The sequence below is a fragment of the Mizuhopecten yessoensis genome, unplaced genomic scaffold, assembly GCF_002113885.1.
Source record: "Mizuhopecten yessoensis strain PY_sf001 unplaced genomic scaffold, ASM211388v2 scaffold6683, whole genome shotgun sequence".
NCBI lineage: Eukaryota > Metazoa > Mollusca > Bivalvia > Pectinida > Pectinidae > Mizuhopecten > Mizuhopecten yessoensis.
This window is the reverse complement of record NW_018406672.1, coordinates 259,907-281,573: the sequence shown is the minus strand read 5'-3', so window position 1 is coordinate 281,573 and position 21,667 is coordinate 259,907. Positions and strand designations below refer to the sequence as shown.

The 21,667-nt window shown below is 37.3% G+C and overlaps 1 protein-coding gene across 4 annotated transcripts in view; it reads left to right on the top strand.

Moving 5' to 3' along the window:
- Positions 1-21,667, top strand: part of LOC110452416 (delta-like protein 1) — a 64,872-nt gene that overhangs the window by 12,721 nt on the left and 30,484 nt on the right. The window contains exons 2-3 of one of the 4 annotated variants that reach the window (XM_021500919.1): positions 283-334; positions 11,917-11,970. In XM_021500919.1, the coding sequence (XP_021356594.1) occupies positions 11,917-11,970 (54 nt within the window). In that variant the 5' untranslated portion in view covers positions 283-334. Of the gene's footprint in view, positions 1-282; positions 339-11,916; positions 11,971-21,667 lie in introns of all 4 variants that reach the window. The other 3 variants (XM_021500920.1, XM_021500921.1, XM_021500922.1) reach the window with 3 other exon arrangements.

Here is a 21,667-nt window from a genome sequence, read left to right as displayed (position 1 = left end):
CCCCCCCGATTCGTATTGAGAAAGATGTCACGAATTATTTGTTTACCTTAAGTATCTGTTCAAATACGATGAGTCAAATTGTCGTGTTATCATTGGACTGACCATTACTATTCCTCGTACTGTTACCTATTCTATACAACGTCTTTGAATGAAAAGGGTGAGTTAATGCTGAACGTGTTGGCTTAGATAAATTCGCAGTTAAAGGTGTTCGCTGAGGAAAATGTTTAATGTTTTGTATGAGAGAAATCCAAGTTTCGCTTTTTATCACATTTTATATTTCAGGTGTGACGCACTGTGAAATCGGGAAGAATGAAACTGTTTTAGAGTTCAAAAGGTAGGTAGGTAATAGTCTGCTTTATTCATTTTAGATACGAAATAAGTGAAAAACCAGCAGTGTCGGAGTATAAGACAATAGTCCCCGTGTCGCTGACAAAGCCAGTAGATATAGACTGTAAGCATTCTCAAATACATGTAAGCAGTGTGAGAAAATGTTAGATGCTTACTATCTGTTGAAAAAACAAAAACTCTTATTGTTAAACCTATAAAATTTAAAACTACAATTTCATGTTCATGACGTAAGAAATGAAAAATGAAAAAAAAGCATTATTAGCAAGTGCTTTTATATTCACAGCGCATGTATTGTACTGTATTCACTGCTCGGGGTAATACTATTATATAAATACTAACCCGAGGGTGACAGTGATAACATACCAAAAAAAGCATGGCGGTTGAAAGGAACCGTATGCGTTACCTTAGTTTGAGCGTTTACTGTTCTACCCTGTCACATACATTTGTACGTATACGTATACATTGTCACTCGTTGCTAGGGTGTTGAGAAGCACCGTTCCATTGAGTCAATGTTAAAGCGAGTGTGATCGTGTGAAATGAACAATTTGACTCGACCAATCAGATCACATAATTTTCACTAGAGGTAAAATAAAGAAAGTTATATCATAGTGATCAGCCATTAACTTGCTTTTGAAGTATGATAATGATGTTGAATGTATGACGTATGACATTTGATGACGTCAATGTAACATTTAAAAATATTCTGAGATAGGCCACGGCAAACCACTGATGTTCTGATCCTGATATCTACGTAGTTGTATAGCTTCACGTTCTAATTAATCTTCATTGTGATGTAAGAGATTGCGTCATTATTTATCAAGCACGTAGTGTAATGACTTTAACGTGCGCCGACCTTGACCTTTAAAAGAGATGAAAATGGCGGGTCTGTTCTCGTATCTGCCACAATAACGCTCGAGGTCACATTCGAGGTCACGTGTGCGGTCTGGCAGCTACGTAAAATAGAGATAAGTCTGTTGTCGAATTCAATCAAGGTTCCTGTCAATGTTATGCAACTTCTAGAAGTAGGACAAGGAAATAAATGGTCGGTATGGTAACACGAAGGCCGAACGACGCTGGTCGGTACGACGGGATACCATATACAAAAGTACATGTACATAAGAATGCATTTCATGAATCGTTTAACTCAAACTTGTGCACATAAAAAATACCCAGGACACAGGGACCTGAGAATTTGTTACAGCTACTTTTGAACCTAAATTAAGGTGTAGATCTACTTTCGATAAAATTGTCCAAAAATGCCCCCCCCCCCCCCCCCTCAATGATATATATACACAGTCATACATGTATATACATACCGTATTAAAATGTACATGTACCATTGTCTAAAGGCGTGCGGGGAGGGAGGGGGTGTTCAATGGTTCGATTACGGTACATGTAACTGCGAACTTTTACGTCAGTGTATTACGTAAAAAGAAAGTAACGTGAATGAGGCGTCATGATCGCATGTAGTTCTGTATAGCGCTTTAAATTCGCAGGGTTAATATTTCGTGGTTTCGTATTCAGTACATATTCGCTGGGGGTTAAATTTCGCTGTACACCGGCCGGAATCCCATGTGTCGTGCAAAGTATTTTGAGTGTCAACATTTAAGTGTTAAACCTCAAAATACAGGTAAACCGCTTTTGAAAACACTGGTCCCGAGCGTCGTCATCCGCCAGTAACTTCACAAGAAAGAAAATCAAATGTGTGTGTAACTTTGTAGGAGTAAACTGTAGTCAATTCATCACATTCTGCGTACACATAAATATGTTGTGGCCACTTCTATATATGTAAGTGTTGTTTTTACATAGATTGTCTGTCGATAATCTGATTTGAGTTTATTTAAGCTTGCATCGCAGTGTTAGGTTATAAGTATTTTCAACATGTTGTAATAAGGTCCATAAAAGTGGTTAACATTTTCGATAATTTCGCTGGTGTTTAGAATACGCAGATATTATTCAAAGCGCGAATATAGCGAAATTAAAACCCCGCGAAATATAACCGCTATACAGTATAACATGAACGCGGACCATTACTGACACCTCTCTATCGTAAGCAAAATCTGATTGGTGTATGTCACTATTGTGTATCCCTGTCCCACTGCCAAAAACTGTCAATAATACACTGGCAACTGTGTTTCTCTGGATGATTACAGCTTTGATAAATCATACCTGAACAAAATACATTGCCAGCCATTTGTGAATTTTTTTTATAAAAATCAAATTAACAAAATATAACCAACAACAGTGTTCTTGGTGTTAAAATGCAGCGGGGCTGCACGAGGAGGATTCTAACCCTAGATCTCAGATCGATATACTCTCGCTAACCAACTGAGCTACACTATTACACGTACCTAATGAATAGAAGTTCCCTGGCCACAATTTATCCAAAACAAAATTAAGGGAGATTACGATATATACGAACAAAAAACATAGGGACAGGGATCCCTCCTTAAGCGAAGTATGACTGACTTGTTTGTCTGTTAAGTGAGGTCAAGTTGACGTACATCTTCAAAAGGAAGTCTGACGGACGTATTCTTTTGTCAAGCATTGTGCGAATTCTAACTGACTTGTCTGTCTATTAAGCGAAATCAAATTAACGTTACCCTACTAACGGAAGTCTGTCCGAGGTATTTGTATATTTTTTTAGCGAATGATGGTTGATATATCGATCTATGCAATAAGCGAACAGTTAATGGCGTCTGACTGGCATATCTCCGAAATAAGTATAGAAATTACCCTCGCTATGCCCCCTTAGGTCTTCATAAGTATATACACAAGTACCAGCCGCCCGTGGTATGTGGGTACACGGGGTTTTCCATGATATCTGGAATTACCAACATTGCAAAACGTGAAGTACGACAAATAAACTAGAATTATGTCTCTAGTGAGTGACATAAGTCCGCATTACATTAAACAGATTCCAATAATCATTCTTCTATCTTGATGATAGACCATGAAAACAACATATACAATGTAGGATGTTCCCGGGTGAGTAATTGCGCAGTGCCTATGTGATATAGACCAGCGGAGGTCGAACGTAAGATAGTCTCGTCAGGTCGAGGCATGTTCAACTTTAGATATCTGGCCCTCCCACGGACAGACTGTTATTTTTAAAAGTATCCAAATCTTGCCTAAGTGTGCAAGGAAGGATCCAAAACATCTACAAATGTTATCAAACTCATAAAATATTGATATTATTGAATAGATTAATTAACAGAAAAAAACGCTTCTCTTTCAATTACAGTAATACAAGCTAGCGAGATAGCGTTTACGCGTTATCGCGGCGGAAGAAGAGCATCTTTGTGTCTAAGCTCACAACTGTCAACATGGACGACGGGGTCATCGGCCCGTATCAGGAATACAGACGTTATAATGTTTAAACGGCCTTCTGAAATGAAATAAATATAATCAAACAGATTCATCCTTTCTTGGAAAACACATAATTGTAATGCGCAATTTGTTCAGGGAGTATGGTTAATATCTCCTCGTATACGTTAAGAATTTACAAGGCGTATACAGACACATGTAAAACCTATATAAAATACGTATACCCAATAAATTATATACATACGAGATGTACTTATAACAGATGAATACAGGAATCATCCATGTATACATATACATGCAAGACCAAATCGTTTATTACACGCTAAAATATTAAGCAATGGGGAAATCAGTGGTAATTGAGAGTCTGATTGTCATTACGAATACATGAATTGTGTGAACTGCAATAGCATCATTAATTTTTGCTTGTACATGTATTTCATCAAAATAAACGTATAAACTCATTTTTTCTAATGTTTTCCGAAAGTTTATAAACTAGGTCACTTGAAGATGTTAATTTAGTTTCCTACTAATATCCGATTTTCTAACGACAGCATTCGGGGTGTCCTGCTGGGTGTCTTCGGCAGTATGTTTCAGTGAGGTAGCACTATAAAGTCGGCATCAGTTCCGCTCTATCAAAGGGAGACAAACACGAACATATCGCAGCCTCCCAAAACATACACGCATAAATAACACGCACGCATCTTGCACACGAGGGAGGCCGTCCTTAAATGACCATAGCTGTTGATAGGACGTTAAACCATATTAAACCAAACCAAACCAATTTCAAAGTTTGGGTGTTGTCTTGACATTGTTCTTGACAAAAAATGAAAATTAAACGATATTACATAGTTCCAATGTACTTACTTGTAAATGGACAGCGAATTTATTCTCCTTCTATTCTCTATGATCGAAAGTGCGGACACAATATATATTTTGGCACACATAGGAGTAGGCCGAATTATTCTGACGTTTTATCGACTTCTTTTATATCGGTCTGTCGTCGATTAACGTCAGAACTCCGGCTCTCTATAATATGCGGGAAATATGTAAGCGACCCGCGCCCCGGTCGCTCTTCAAACTGATATATAAGAAACAAATCGTCACTTTCACACACATGTCTTTTTGCACAAGATGAACATAAATTACATGCCTGAAATAACCAATACAATCACTAAAAACATATTTTTTTCAAACTAACTCTGTTTTACATTACGTTTTTGATAGCCCCGCCTTCTAATGCCATGTGACCAAAATCTCGACGGCCTACGTCATAACTTTGGGAAATACCTTCGGTGACGCGAGATCTCGTCAAATCATGTGACATTGCTCATGCCCTTTTCCCCAAAAAAAAACATGGGCTGGTATAGAAAAAGCTGGAAAATACTGTTCGTAACGATATATGTGCGACATGTATGTGAAAGTGACGATTTGTTTATAAAATATCAGTTTGATGAGCGACCCTGGCGCGGGTCGCTTATTTCCCGCATATTATAGACGGCCGGTGTTCTGACGTTAATCGACGAGAGACCGATATAAAAAAAAGTCGATAAAACGTCAGAATAATTCGGACTAAATTAGGGGATGAATTTAGATGCAAATGTAAAGTATAAAACGGAACTACATGTACGTACATATTTACGTATTGGATACACGATACATTTTTACTCCATCTAGGATCACAGTCTTCTATTAAAATAAATGTAAGTAGACCATCGTCATATCTGCAATAAACAGGAACATACGAAACTGTGGAGTGTTCAGCCTAATTCTCTATGAAGGTCTATGCGCGGACATCAGTGACGTGTGGTCGCATGAGAATCCCACACGAGGTCAATGGTCTTGAAGTAACGTTAACTCGTACCGATGTTAGTATGGCTGTTAAACTGCCTTGAACATGCTGATAGTGACGTGTCCCTAACGTTTGTGTGCAGTTTTGCGTCCCAGATAACGACACGACGTCATGTTCACAGATTGTTGATGCAGTGCTCTCATTGTGCACCAGTTGTGTTTATAAAACGCCAGTCAAAGTGCGTCGACTGAACATCTGCTCAGGGTCGTGGCAACACCAGAGATGTTTTGAGGGAGGGATGCAGAAACGACATCGACTCCCTCCCCCGCATTAGCCTACAGACCACCGTTGTACACCCGCCCTTGCAGTACCGTCTTGTCCTTCAGCCAGCATTGTGACGTGTTTTTTGTTGTTTTTTTTGTTAGAGATACGACCACATAAGTCGGGCTCATGTCAATCTTTACCTAACTACGGTACTACGTATATATAAACGTGCTTGTCAAATATCTCCAGACACATTTGAACTGCGCATGCACACAATACTGTAATGAGGGCGTTGGCCTGTTTGCAAAGGTGTTTTTTTTTGTTGTCAGTGAAAATTTGCCTGACGAACACAGTTTTTGTATCGTCTAATAATACACTATCATTTGTGTGTATAGAAACTGTATTTCATTTTTTTTCACGTTTTTTTTTTGGTTTAATTCTTTGTTCCATTTTTCTGATATCTATTTATTGGTGCAGACATTTTCACTTCATAGATATAACTTTTCTTTCCGCATTAACATAGAAAATTGGTTTGCCGATGATAAGCATATACTTAACATGATGTGAATACTGTCATTTGTGTACCATATCTATGTTCTATTTAATAGGCTACTTCCGTGTAGATTTATATCGGCTAACTATTCTTTAAACCACTGACATAAATCTTTGAAGACCCACCAAGAGAGCCAATAAAATCCGCCATTTTTTAAGACATTAACCTGTCAAGATGTGCTTAATCTCTGAACCTTATTGTTGGCCTTACGTTGCGATAACGAAGGTTCATGTTGACTGTTTTTTATAACATAATAGTCTCAGATCATGTCTGATCACAGACTTCTAGTGATTAGGAACAGACTTAGGGGTTTTGTAGTATGTGCAGTAAACAGAACATAGATGGCGCTTCAGGACTTTAGCAGTAGCGGATGTAAAGGGTTGAACAAAAAACGAAGCGCTCTTTGTATTCGTACACCTTGCGCGATAAAACTTTACAATAAATACAGAACTCGCAATTTTGCATGACATAAATGACATAAATATCGTAATCGATTTCTGCTTTCGGTTTTTGTTTGATGAAACAACATTCACTTTCGTCTTTGTCGTATCCTCGATACTCCAGAGGCTACGAGGGTCTTGATCGTCACCATACACTTATGTATAACGCTGATCAAAAATATAATCGTTAACATGTACCACCCACCATTTCCTTGCTTCAGGTCAGCGTAAATGTAAAAAAAAAAAATGTCATTTTTGTAATTTCCCCCTCTCTACCATGCAACAAGCTAATGCTCAGGACACAAAGCAATCTATAATTCCAATACTGTATACCATGAAATGAACATTCGTGGTTTTCGTGGTTGCTATGGGACCAAGAAAATATATGCAACGAATATAAATGATATACGTGTCTACTGTTTGTTAATATAGGATATCCACGAAAGTTTATACCACGAATCGATCTAAATGACTTCAAACTACGACGGAAAGTACCCACGAACATTTCCTGTTTTACATATAATATACAATACATGAATAAAAGCACAAATCCTGAACATTGTTTTTTAAATCCATAAAGAACTTGGTTCTTCATCCAATACTTTGTGTCAATAGAGCGTTTCCGCTTACAATGAATATAATATATCGAACGTGATCACAGCACGTGATGGTACGAGCAAGTACTAAGACGATAAACAAACGCATACCTATTCACTGCATTTTAGATGCCTTTTCCAGTTCTTTATAATTTTGAGTCTTTCGACCCATCGGTTTCAAAAGTGAAATATTTAAAATATTTGAAATATGTGTTTTAATGGCGTTATTAATTCTTAAATATAACAAAAAGACGTGACGCAGTAATCTCATTTAGATAGTGTTCATGTGCAGTATGCATGCCCACACTATTACAGAAAATTAAAAAAAAACACGACCTGCTACACGTGTAACGCGGTTCCAGTCACTGTGATGTAGTGGGCATTCATATTGCGAATAAACCGCTTCTGATAGAAATTTGATGCTACGTATAACGAGTAATAACCATTATGTCGCATCTTTAGATAAAGAAAACTGATAATGTGTTCACAACAGTAGCTGCTAACAGCCTTCTTCCCATAGCCTTCCCATTCTTTACCTCCCCCCCCCCCCCCCTTACCAAAATATTATAGTAAGAAAAAGAATATCTGAAAATGTGTATAGAAACACGTAATAATCATATAATCCAAACACCATGTGCTGATGACGTCATAACTACAACACCATAGCAGTTATCGCGCTCGGCCGTTTGACCTGTAATGCGCGTGAATTACGCGTGCATTGGCAAGGTGGTTTGGGAGGTCAGACTTATCGGTATGATGATAAGGCCAATCGCTGCCCCGTTATCACGGGATCAACCGTAACACACAAGTAACAGTGTGCTCATGCACAGTACCAGTCAATCATACAATCATATAACTGTTGTATCTCTAGTGTCGAGATAAAAGTAGGAAAATTAAGTTTGAAATTTTTCATGATCTGCATTCGATAAATCATATCGCCGTTAGACTTGGTAGATTCAGAGGAATGAGGAAGAACCCCTGATGTGTTGTCGCTCGCGGTATGCATACTTTTTGTAGATCGACGTAATAATTACCCATGCTTGCGTTTTTCTAGTGCGCACTTTTCGTTCCTGGACTGCGCTGGTTATATTTGTAATGCTGTGTATATAATGCATCGATGATTGGTAGATCGTATGTATGTAATCGATAAGTAAAATGTAGCACGAGGTCGAGTTCGTGATTTCTACTTGGTTAAAACTTCAGAGACTCAAAACTGAGGCAGATCCTAGTGTCAACAAATATCGCTTACACGCATGCGTGGTTACTATGCCTTATGTTGTAATAAGATAAAAGATACTGAATTAAGATAATGGATCTTGTGTTTCGCTTATTAATCCTGGTTACAATTCTTCTATTCAGACGCGAGGAGCTGCGAGGTAGATGTAGCCATGTATACTGTACAACATATTGGTAATATCGAAGAATCTGAATAACTTCATAATATTTTATGACCGTGTAGCATAAAAGGATATTATGAATATGTGACAAATAATGTCGTACTATCATAGCATAGCTGTGTGTCCGAACACTTAAGTCCCACAGAACTAGCACCTTAATGTCTCATTCCAACATATAAGCTGGACGTTTTTAAGTTTTTAAGAACGACATGCATTAACATTCTAGAATAAATATAAATATATTAAAAAATATTGGAATTAAGCATTGCATGTTGTGTAATTAGAGACTGGATTGTTTGGTTTATAGATGCTTATGCAATTGTCCAGGAATATGGGCCTTGCGCGTGTCAAACTGTTTTGTACAAATGTACATTGTAATATGTGCATACGTGGTGATACGCAAGTAGCATGCAAGTACCACACTAAGTCTATGGAACGCTGTATCATACAAAACATGGACACGATGCAAGAAACTTAATGTACACGTGCTTTGAGACACACGACGTACACGAACACATGTTATGAGACACAAGACGAACGCGTCTTATCAGATATTTACCGAACACGTGTTATGAGACACAAGACGAACACATGTTATGAGACACAAGACGAATACGTTTTGTTACATGCATGAGATACTAATCGAACACGTGTCGTGAGACACCAGACGAACACAGGCTGTGGTATACTAACCGAACACGTGTTATTAGACACAAAACGAACACATGTTATGAGATACAAGACGAGCACGTGCTAGGAGATACTAACCGGAAACGTGATATGAGACACGAGACGTGTACATGCTCTGAGATACTAACCGAGGACGTGTTATGATACACAAGACGAACACGTGCTATGAGACACAAGACGAACACGTGCCGTGAGATACTAACCGAACACGTGTTGTGAGACACAAGACGAACACGTGCTATGATATACTACCTGAACACGTGTTATGAGACACAAGACGAACACGTGTTATGAGACACAAGACGACCACGTGCTATGATATACTACCTGAACACGTGTTATGAGAAACAAGACGAACACGTGTTATGAGACACAAGACGATCACATGCTATGAGATGCTACCCGAAAACGTGTTAAGAGACACAAGACGAACACGTGCTATGAGATACTACCTGAACACGTTTTATGAGACACAAGACGAACACGTGCTATGAGATACTACCTGAATACGTGTTATGAGACACAAGACGATCACGTGCTATGAGATACTACCCGAAAACGTGTTATGAGACACAAAACGAACACGTGTTATGAGACACAAGACGATCACATGCTATGAGATACTACCCGAAAACGTGTTAAGAGACACAAGACGAACACGTGCTATGAGATACTACCTGAACACGTTTGATGAGACACAAGACGAACACGTGCTATGATATACTACCCGAAAACGTGTTATGAGACACAAAACGAACACGTGTTATGAGACACAAGACGAACACATGCTATGAGATACTACCTGAATACGTGTTATGAGACACAAGACGATCACATGCTATGAGATGCTACCCGAAAACGTGTTAAGAGACACAAGACGAACACGTGCTATGAGATACTACCCGAAAACGTGTTATGAGACACAAGATGATCACATGCTATGAGATACTACCCGAAAAAGTGTTAAGAGACACAAGACGAACACGTGCTATGAAATACTACCCGAAAACGTGTTATGAGACACAAGACGAACACGTGCTATGAGATACTACCTGAACACGTGTTATAAGACACAAGACGATCACGTGCTATGAGATACTACCTGAACACGTGTTATGAGACACAAGACGATCACGTGTTATGAGATACTACCTGAACACGTGTTATAAGACACAAGACGAACACGTGCTATGAGATACTACCTGAACACGTGATATGAGACACAAGACGATCACGTGTTATGAGATCCTACCTGAACACGTGTTATAAGACACAAGACGAACACGTGCTATGAGATACTACCTGAACACGCGTTATAAGACACAAGCCGATCACATGTTATGAGACTATATACGCAAACGTGCTGTGAATCACTATAGCTAGATGTGCACTTTTATGAGATATTAGCCGTTCCCGTGCTTAGAGACACAAGACACACACGTGCTGTGACACAATAGGTGTGTTCGCGACCTGCTGTGGTCCTCACCACAAGTGTGTGAAGGAGTGATGACACTTGGTTCACAATGACTTCACTAAGGAGCTGTAATTGCTTCACGCCTGGTCATCTCGAATTCGGGATTAAGTTATAAAGTCTAAGACGTATATGTACTGCTAAAACAATATTGGAATGTTGCAGTGTTTGATATATGCAACAATCTATACCCCAAGATAATTAATTGCACACGTTCATAGTCCATATTGAATGTATTTTAACGCGTAAGAATTCATGAATCTATTTCTATCTATTTAATCGAAACAGGATGAATACATTACATTTTGTGATAACTTTGAATTTGAATATGATAACGTAATTATAGATATGGTAAATATAAAATATCACCGAGGTCAATATTTGTTTTTTCTTACATTACTTATCATAAATATATGCTTATATTTACTCTAAACAGCAATAATACTGTTCACACGGAATCATCTACGTGGAGTCTGTACTACTCAGTATAAAGTGATTCGTCGTTGCCGTTTTAAAGGTGCGCCATAGCATTACAAATGCAGGGCAGTGGGTGGAGTTATGATTGGCTACAGCCGGGGTATAATAATACTATATGTCATTGTTTATATCAGTGGGGATTTAAACCTCCCCTCCCCGCCATATTCTGACGAGATGTAATCACTTAATTGTCAACAGTCAATGGTATCTCTGAAAATGATTACCGGACGATATGTCAAGATCTGTTAGAGCGTAACCCTGAACATATCTCAACGTTCTAGGTGGTAGAGGCAGATTAGGTGTAATCCCAAAGTTAATAGCACAGCACTGAGCGACTAGACCCCGGCTCTGTATGATAATCATTTATTGAGCAGCATCTGATGAATGAAAGTATCTCAATGTTTAAAACAGAAAACTTGGAGTCACGTGACTGAAGAGTCGATGTATATTTTAAGGCCGTACTTCAGACGAACTATTTGTCTATCAGTTATCGAGTGGTGAGCAGGTCTGGCTAACGCAGGATGTCGGATTAATTCCCATCACTTGTTTTATATTCTTCCGCAGATGATGGGAATGACATTAACTGGACTGACACTCGTGATTTCTTTTGCAGTACAGGTAAGGGACCTACTTTTCTCCCTTATTATACTTTTTCCACACACAAACATCGTTTACCATTGATAACCGTTGACCAAGAAATCTGAGCGCATAGTTTTGCGATATCTTGTAAAAACTACATGAATTCTCAATGCTCCCATCAAATTTTCACCACTGGAGTTGTATATAACTCCCACGCCTTAGCTGGCGTCTATATTCTCCAGAGACATTTCTTGTTCCATTTTTTAAATATCTTTTTCGCTTTTACAATAATTTCAACTTTCTTGTAAAGTTAAGGCATATGTTATATAGTTATGAATGAATACACACTCTGTACCTGTTTATATTATTTAAAAGCAAAGTGATATTGTAAATGCAATGTTTGATACTGTGATAAGCACGGTTTGCCGTTCGTCAGGTTTTTTAATCGTTGACAGTTATCTTCACCTTACATCTATGACATACGAGTAATGGATGAGTTAGCACCTATCAAGCCCCCCTCTGGTGTATACTATTTACTACACATGCACGCGCTTGTGCACGAGAATTTTATACAATTTACATTTTATATTTAAAACTAACTTACGAACACCGTGCACGTCATGTCAGAGAGTATACAAGACTTCGTATTCATCTTTGTTCAATGTGGGTTAATGTTTAGCAGACGACCCTCATCGAAATCCCAACATCAACCGCTACAGGCTATAGGTTGGCCATTATTTGGTGGAACGTTATCGATATCAAGGATTTATAGAAAACCACATGGAAAATGTTTGCGTAAACAACTCAAACCTGGAGTTAAGCATAGTTACTTCGTAACACTTTAACTATCTAAACACCTTGGAGATTCTATTTCGCTTAAGTTTGCTGACGAGATGAACATTTAGTGGCACCGATTGTCAACAATAGGTGATTGTTATGGGATAATTGTAAGTTGAGGAGTCTTTCACCAACGTCAGCTGTGCCTGAACTAAGGAATTAGCTTAATTAAATTAAGGACCTTTCGTGACACTAGGCCTGACCTACCAGAGGGACGACGAAGTCGATCAACACAAGTTGCATTCAGAGGTCTACCATTTTCGGCCGACGACGATATCTTTTATAATTGGTATACCTTGTCGTCCATTGTTTATTATCCTACTACAATAACGTTATTTAAACGGAATATCAGTGCAAACTCAGGAGGAATTCTGTGCACGAAGGCTGTCTAAATAAGCGTTACAGTATTTCTGAAATACAAAATTAGGATTTGATCTGTGATGATTATGTAGCTATGTCTGATAAATCAGGTTAATAGTAAATTAGCCTTCCTGTGGTTTATATGGTATGCTGTAAATGTTGTTTTATTTGCAGATAATTGATTAATTATTGAATGTGCACTGTAGTAATGTTTGTAATGAAGCGAACGATATCTTATGGTTTGATTTATGTTATTTCATAATTTAGTTAATGCTTTTTGATTTTGTAAATGTAATTAAAATGTGTTAATGATAGTTAATTGCTAAATGTTCTTTTAACTATTATTTTGTAATTGTTTCTCTAAAAAAAATATTGTTACAAGGTATTTGGTAGATGTTGTTTTGTTGGTTTGAAGTTTTGTTTTTGTTGGTTTAATGTTGTTTTTGGGGTAAATGCTGTTTTGTAGGGTTATTGTATTTTTTTGGGGTTAATGTTGTTTTGTTGGATACATTTTGTTTTGTTGGGTTAATGTTTTGTTGGGTTAATGTTTTGTTGGGTAATGTTGTTTGTGGGTTAATGTTGTTTTGTTGGGTAATGTTGTTTGTGGGTTAATGTTGTTTTGTTGGGTAATGCTGTGTGTGGGTTAATGTTGTTTTGTTGGGTAATGTTGTTTGTTGGGTAATGTTGTTCTGTTGGGTAAATGTTGTTTGTGGGTTAATGTTGTTTTGTTGGGTTAATGTTTTGTTGGGTAAATGTTGTTTGTGGGTTAATGTTGTTTGTGGGTTAATGTTGTTAGTTGGGTAATGTTGTTTGTTGGGTAATGTTGTTTGTTGGGTAATGTTGTTTGTGGGTTAATGTTGTTTTGTTGGGTAATGTTGTTTGTGGGTTAATGTTGTTTTGTTGGGTTAATGCTGTTTTGTTGGGTAATGTTGTTTGTTGGGTTAATGTTGATTAGTTGGGTTAATGTTGTCTTGTTGTGTTTATGTTGTTATATTGAGTTAATGATGATTTGTTGGGTTAATGCTGTTTTTTAGGTTAATGTTGTTTTGTTGGGTTAATGTTGTTTGTTGGTTATTGTTGTTTTGTTGGGTTAATGTTGTTTGTTGGTTATTGTTGTTTTGTTGGGTTAATGTTGTGTAGTTGGGTTAATGTTGATTAGTTGGGTTAATATTATTTTATTTCGTGATGCTATTGAGGCATGCCTTGATATATCCTAAATGTACATGTAAAACGCAATATTTGTTGTCATGGTCGCATTATGTGACTGAACATTACACATTTTGTGTCATAATGTTCCATTACGACGATGCTAACCTTATCCAATTCGCATCTTTTTCTTAGCTTACAGACTCAAACATTTGACAACATCCGTTCCAATGCTAAATATTAACGTTTGTATGTGATATATACCACACGTATTGGGAAAACGTCACAGTTTGTAGCTGACATTGAACAGCCGACTACACAACACGCTGTTATTTCTTTTGACTTATCTAATTAATATTGTACAAGCATGATATCGAAATAACATAACTGGTTTTAACAGGGATTTTGTAATTTCTTTATGTCTCTGTGTCCAAGAGTGTTATAAACTACTCCGTCGTTTTTGGAATATACTACATTCACTTGTATTACCAATGGGGAAATATTTATTACATTTACACAAAAAATACAGTCAAATCTGCTCAATAGACATTTTCCTCACCAAACACAGCAGTCTTCTTATATTAATGCCCTATAAAGTGACCATATCTGTAAAAATACATCAACTTCTGTGCCTCCTTTTGGCAATTTGATGTAGATTTGACTGTATAGGTGTACCTAATAAGGTAATTATAGGGTGATAAATTCAAATAGTACATTTCAATATGAACCTACACACACTTAATAGGTTCGGATGAAAAATGAACCTGTTTTGTCCCCCTGAATGATCAGGTGAGCAAAGACTAGCAATATCAAACAGAAGAACAGAACACTAACAAATGCACGCATGCGGATGCATTCAACAAGGTGGCATAGGACCGATTGTTAACTTCTGATAATGAGGCTTATGCGAAATCTTCAAATTGAAATTATTATACAGTAACTGATCGTTATAATTGGATATCTAAGTAGTGTAAAGCGCCTTACAGTGGCTTATTCTACATGTACAAGGCTCTATATCAAATGTTTAATAATACCAGTGATAGGCCAATGTCTGTAGCATAGACCAGTGTTTGCTGAAGCATTACTTGTGATATATGTCAATGCGATATGTTTTGATTGAATGCTTGAATTACGATGATAAGTCAACAAGGAGTTCAAACTGATTCATTCTATTGTTTACTGACATCAGTCAATATCATTTAATTAATTATTTTATTGATTGATTGATTGATTCATTCATTCTACTGATTCATTCAATCAGTTTATTCAATTCGTTAATTTATTCTTTCTTTCACAATTCAATACAGGATTGATCATACATATGTATAATTGATCTGCGTTAAACAGTCAGAACCATTTAAGTAATTATTGAATTCAGTAATCCATGTATTTATTCGTTCATTCATGTATTCGTTCTTTCATTTATTACTCATTTATACTCTGTCACCTACACGAGTGTTCATACTAATATATGTGTATTTGATATGCACAACTCAAATACATACATGGAGCAATTACATTTTTGCGTGAGAATTTCTCTTGGACTATGTATGTTCGCTTCATATATCGGAAAAAGGAATTATCGGTGTGCGAACTTTTGCCTGGGAACTAGGCGATGTTGGCTGTAAATTGACACTACGGAACAAAGAAGTGGTCTCATTAAACTTAAATATCTGTATAATACCAAGCCTATACTCCCGAACACGATACAGGGACTGCGAGCGTTTCTCTAACCCGACGATACTTCCCCTTGTTGACTAGAAGTAGACTGGGCACGGGATCACGGTACAAGAGTAAGATACCTTACACGCCAGGGTATGTGGATGACTGGCTCTTAACGAAAACCTGGGACCTGTATCGTCTTATCCATAGACAATATTCTCTGAAGACGGCACCATCAAAAGAAAGATTTTCTGAAGAAACAAATCATGTCGAGTTATGTGAATCATTATGGGCGATTTAAAAAAATAACTGAATGTATTGTTTGTGAACTCACACGGCGTAGGGATAACTGTTGTTCAGAAACCATAAGAGGACATTTAAATGGTTAAGTCGGTTGTTGATTAAATACAGTAGCAGATGCATCTCCCCTGTTCTGTTTTAAAGAGTATCCTGTACAATTGATTAAGGTATAATGTCTGGTGATAGTTCAAGCGTGATGATCTTGTCAAACCTTTTCTTGCCCCCACCATCCGATGAATTTGCAAGGTAGCAGTTCTCACTGGTAGCTCATCGGTAGCATTTTGCTACAATCAAGATATTTTTATTTTCAAATTACATTAATATGCATTTATTTATTATATTATTAGTCAAACTACCTTAAACATTTATGTAAACGTAATTACTACCACTAAATATGATTAATGTTTTACTTGTGTAAGTATTGAGATGTTCTTGATATATCTGTAGTTATACGTAGCTAGGGTATTATGCCGGAGATATTTCAATCCACGCCGAAGAAATTATATGAATTATCATTGTGACCCTGTAGTATGTATTGTCCCGGTATGTTGACCCTGTAGTATTTATTGTCCCGGTATGTTGACCCTGTAGTATTATTTTCCCGGTATGTTGACCCTGTAGTATATATTGTCCCGGTATGTTGACCCTGTAGTATATATTGTCCCGGTATGTTGCCCCTGTAGTATGTATTGTCCCGGTATGTTGACACTGTAGTATGTATTGTCATGTTGACCCTGTAGTATTTATTGTCCCGGTATGTTGACCCTGTAGTATGCATTGTCCCGGTATGTTGACCCTGTAGTATGTATTATCCCGGTAAGTTGACCCTGTAGTATGTATTGTCCCGGTATGTTAACCCTGTAGTATTATTGTCCCGGTATGTTGACCCTGTAGTATTATTTTCCCGGTATGTTGACCCTGTAGTATATATTGTCCCTGTATGTTGACCCTGTAGTATGTATTGTCCCGGTATGGTGACCCTGTAGTATGTATTGTCCCGGTATGTTGGCCCTGTAGTATGTATTGTCCCGGTATGTTGATCCTGTAGTATGTATTGTCCCGGTATGTTGACCATGTAGTATGTATTGTCCCGGTAAGTTGACCCTGTAGTATGTATTGTCCCGGTATGTTGACCCTGTAGTATTATTGTCCCGGTATGTTGACCCTGTAGTATATATTGTCCCGGTATGTTGACCCTGTAGTATGTATTGTCCCGGTATGGTGACCCTGTAGTATGTATTGTCCCGGTATGTTGCCCCTGTAGTATGTATTGTCCCGGTATGTTGACCCTGTGGTATGTATTGTCCCGGTATGTTGACCCTGTAGTTTTATTGTCCCGGTATGTTGACCCTGTAGTATATATTGTCCCGGTATGTTGACCCTGTAGTATATATTGTCCCGGTATGTTGACCCTGTAGTATTATTGTCCCGGTATGTTGACCCTGTAGTATATATTGTCCCTGTATGTTGACCCTGTAGTATGTATTGTCCCGGTATGGTGACCCTGTAGTATGTATTGTCCCGGTATGTTGCCCCTGTAGTATTATTGTCCCGGTATGTTGACCCTGTAGTATATATTGTCCCTGTATGTTGACCCTGTAGTATGTATTGTCCCGGTAGGTTGACCCTGTAGTATGTATTGTCCCGGTATGTTAACCCTGTAGTATTATTGTCCCGGTATGTTGACCCTGTAGTATATATTGTCCCGGTATGTTGACCCTGTAGTATATATTGTCCCGGTATGTTGACCCTGTAGTATTATTGTCCCGGGATGTTGACCCTGTAGTATTTATTGTCCCGGTATGTTGACCCTGTAGTATGTATTGACCAGGTATGTTGACCCTGTAGTATGAATTGTCCCGGTATGTTGACCCTGTAGTATGTATGGTCCCGGTATGTTGACCCTGTAGTATGTATTGTTCCGGTATGTTGACCCTGTAGTATGTATTGTCCCGATATGTTGACCCTGTAGTATGTATTGTCCCGCTCTGTTGACCCTGTAGTATGTATTGTCCCGGTATGTTGACCCTGTTGTATGTATTGTCCAGGTATGTTGACCCTGTAGTATCTATTGTCCCGGTATGTTGACCCTGTAGTATGTATTGTCTCGGTATGGTGACGCTGTAGTATTTACTGCCCAGGTGTTTCGACAATGTTACTTTGATGACGCTTTCGCATACTTTGTACTTGTGATTTGACTTAGTGATTTATCTTACCTTTTGTGTTTGATATTGTAACACTGTGGTATAGCTCGTCTTAATAAAACCGGCTGTAGTACTGCTATAAAGATTTTTAAGAAGGCCTTTCTCACACAATCCGTATAACGGATTTTGACCAAAACGCATTGACAAGTATAATCAATCAATACGTAATGGTAGATAACATATGTATGTTAAATATTTAATTATATTTAAATGGTTATCTCACGAATAATAAATTTAAACAATCAATTCCATAAGTTACCATTAGGATTAGTTTAAGTGAACAAACCTCTATTTCGTGCGCACTCAACATAATGAGAAAGAGTATGTTGTTCAACTGTTTATTCTGGTTTCTATCTAAATCTGTATTACAAATGTGGACACATCGTTTCTCTGACATATCAACGCCTAAACGGTCTACAAGTAACTCCTTCACCGTAAATACTTAATTATGCAGCAACAATATATCTTTATTTGTGGTGAAAAGCACTAGATGTATAACATGCTTCACCGAGTTTTTATGAAAGATTACGATGTTCATATCTCCAGATTGACAGTTCTTTCTACAACAGTGAGGAGACGAAGCGAGACCTAGTTATCAGATTTGTTTGCTTGACCCGCTATTAACTTCATTCTTAAAACTGATATTTCTATGAAAACTTTCTCCAAAATAACGTCACTATTTTTGTGAAGTTTTTATTTTCATTAACTGTTAATTGAGTCTAAATATTAATCTTCCTTACCATTGCAAAAACAGTTTAAAGATATCAGTATGCTTCATACACAATTTCTGTTGTCTCCATAAGCTAACCATACGTTAGATTGAAGCGTCCAAACGATTCCGAAGGGTGTACTAAAACACAAACTTTTTAGCGTATCTGCTATTATCAATTTAATTATACAGAAATGAAGAAATGCAGACATGGTGCAATGACACGGGGAAGGATGGGCCTCTTTGTCAGTGACTTCGCGCCGGAAACATCGTACACCTTTCCCCGCATTCTGTCTTTCGGGGCCTCTATTTTTTAACTAATTATTGTGAAAAAGACAAATATCTCTTTTTATTTATCAAAGTGACATAACGCAATTGAATTATTTGACAAAAATATATTTCATTCAAATGGCACTTGTGATATATGCCGACCAGACTTCTGACAAACGAGATAAAACGTCTCATAGAGAAATCTATTTATGTGATACTATATTGGTCTTAAGATAAAAGAATTTCTTTAATATCAACATGTATATGATATTTTATGTGGAATCATTTTTAATGCTAGGAATCATAGATTTGCGATTATATATATCTTTGGCCGAAAACAGGGCTGTATTTCTAACTCGTAAGGGAATTAGCATTGTTAGCTTGCCAAACTAAATATTGCCTATCGCAGGTTAGTACTCAGAACGTATGCCAATTAGGCTCCTCCCTCAATGTAAGCTTCATTCTAGCATTAAAGAAAGAAATTAAACGTAAAGATAATTTCCAAAAGAGCAAGTTTACGCCTTTTCGTTAACATGATTAACCGAAAACGAAATTGTCATTAATGATTTGACCGATCTCATACATGTTACTTAGTGCATAGTATCCGCGAAGTAACCGGCATTTATCAACTGTTATGTGCATTTTTATCAAAATTCTTAAATAACGTTTTATTCATTACTTATGATTTAATATACGGATTGCACTATTGAGAGACGTATACAGTGTATCAAGTCTCGTGTAAGCTGGCCGTGCGTGACTGGACCCTCGATACTTCTCGTGTGGGCGTTGGCTTTCTATAAGGGTTGTCATTGATGCAGGGATAAGTGAGGCCTACTATGAGACTGAAGTGTAAATTGTCTTGTGTATGTATGATGTACCAGTGCCGGTGTTCCCATGTCGTATCTTGGATCTAACTTTCCTTCACATCCCTACATAGCAGGGTGTTTCCTTCCGAGGATTGCAACATACTGCACTTTATGAAAGCATGAAATTAACATAATGTCTATTACAGGAGTGCGTTTCATTAATTTTAAGGACGAAATATCAATTTGACGACCAAACACATAAGTGCTGACAAATCAAGGCTTAAACATATTAACGGAGTCGGTAAATATCCTGTATATTTACGAGTCCATTAAAAATGTCGAAGTTGTCAAATCAGATGACACATTTGTTTATCATATCACATGGTAGTCACAGTTCCAGTTTTCCATTTTGCAGACGGACGATCATTAGATTCGGTTTTCAACAACATATCTAATATAATAATGCAAAACAAATCAGTGGTGTGTTTGATATAATGGGAAGCGATTTAATTACTTAACTCGTGGGTGCATATCTCTTGGAAACAAGTTACCATCATGTAAGTTAAGTTGTTTGCTGCGAAAAGAAAGATGTGCGGAAATGACCGCGTCCGAACTTGACTTGAGAAACCGTATGTACCTTAGGAATTAAAAACTATAAATGGCGCCGACCATTTTAAAGAAACATGGGTTTCGGAAGGATCCATCTGTAGTTTATATTGATTTAATCTACATACATTCTCCAAGATGGGGAATTCATTATAAAAGCTTGTTAGAAACCTTGTATTTTCATTTGGGAATTTTAAATCGCACACATTTGATCTAAACAACTTATACCTGCCGTTTATCAGCTTCTACCTCGCCTGGCTTCAGTCTACAACACAAGGAAATAGACACTAGGGACTAGTTATGTTTTTTTTCTCAAATCAAAGTGCTTCAGTTTTATTGGAAACTTAGAGAACACTTAGAATTATTTGAATAAGCAAAGCTTACTTTATTGCTAATATCATGCAATGAAAATTACACATTATATCTGATATACATTCCTCGATGAACATCTAGTCACGTGACTTATCCTCTTGTAATGTTTGCAATAATCGTTTTTAATGAAAATTTACCAGCATTTGTATACACTGTTTTACCTATGTACTGTTTGTTAACAGACTATTTCCTCACCATGATAGATAAACAAAGAAAACTGTAGCCGAAAGGTAATCATATTCTTGAATGTCCAGACCCCACGCTTATGAAGGATGTGACTTTTTAGAACTCGACTCTGATTGCAATTTAAATGATTAAATCGTACCCTCTAGATAGGTTAAGGGTCCTCTAAAAGTTATATTTATTTATTTGAATATTTTTGTTTGCTTCTTAAACCATGTCAATGAGTCTAGATTATTTGTAATCATTTCTTTTGTGAGGTTTTGTTTACACCAAACTATTAA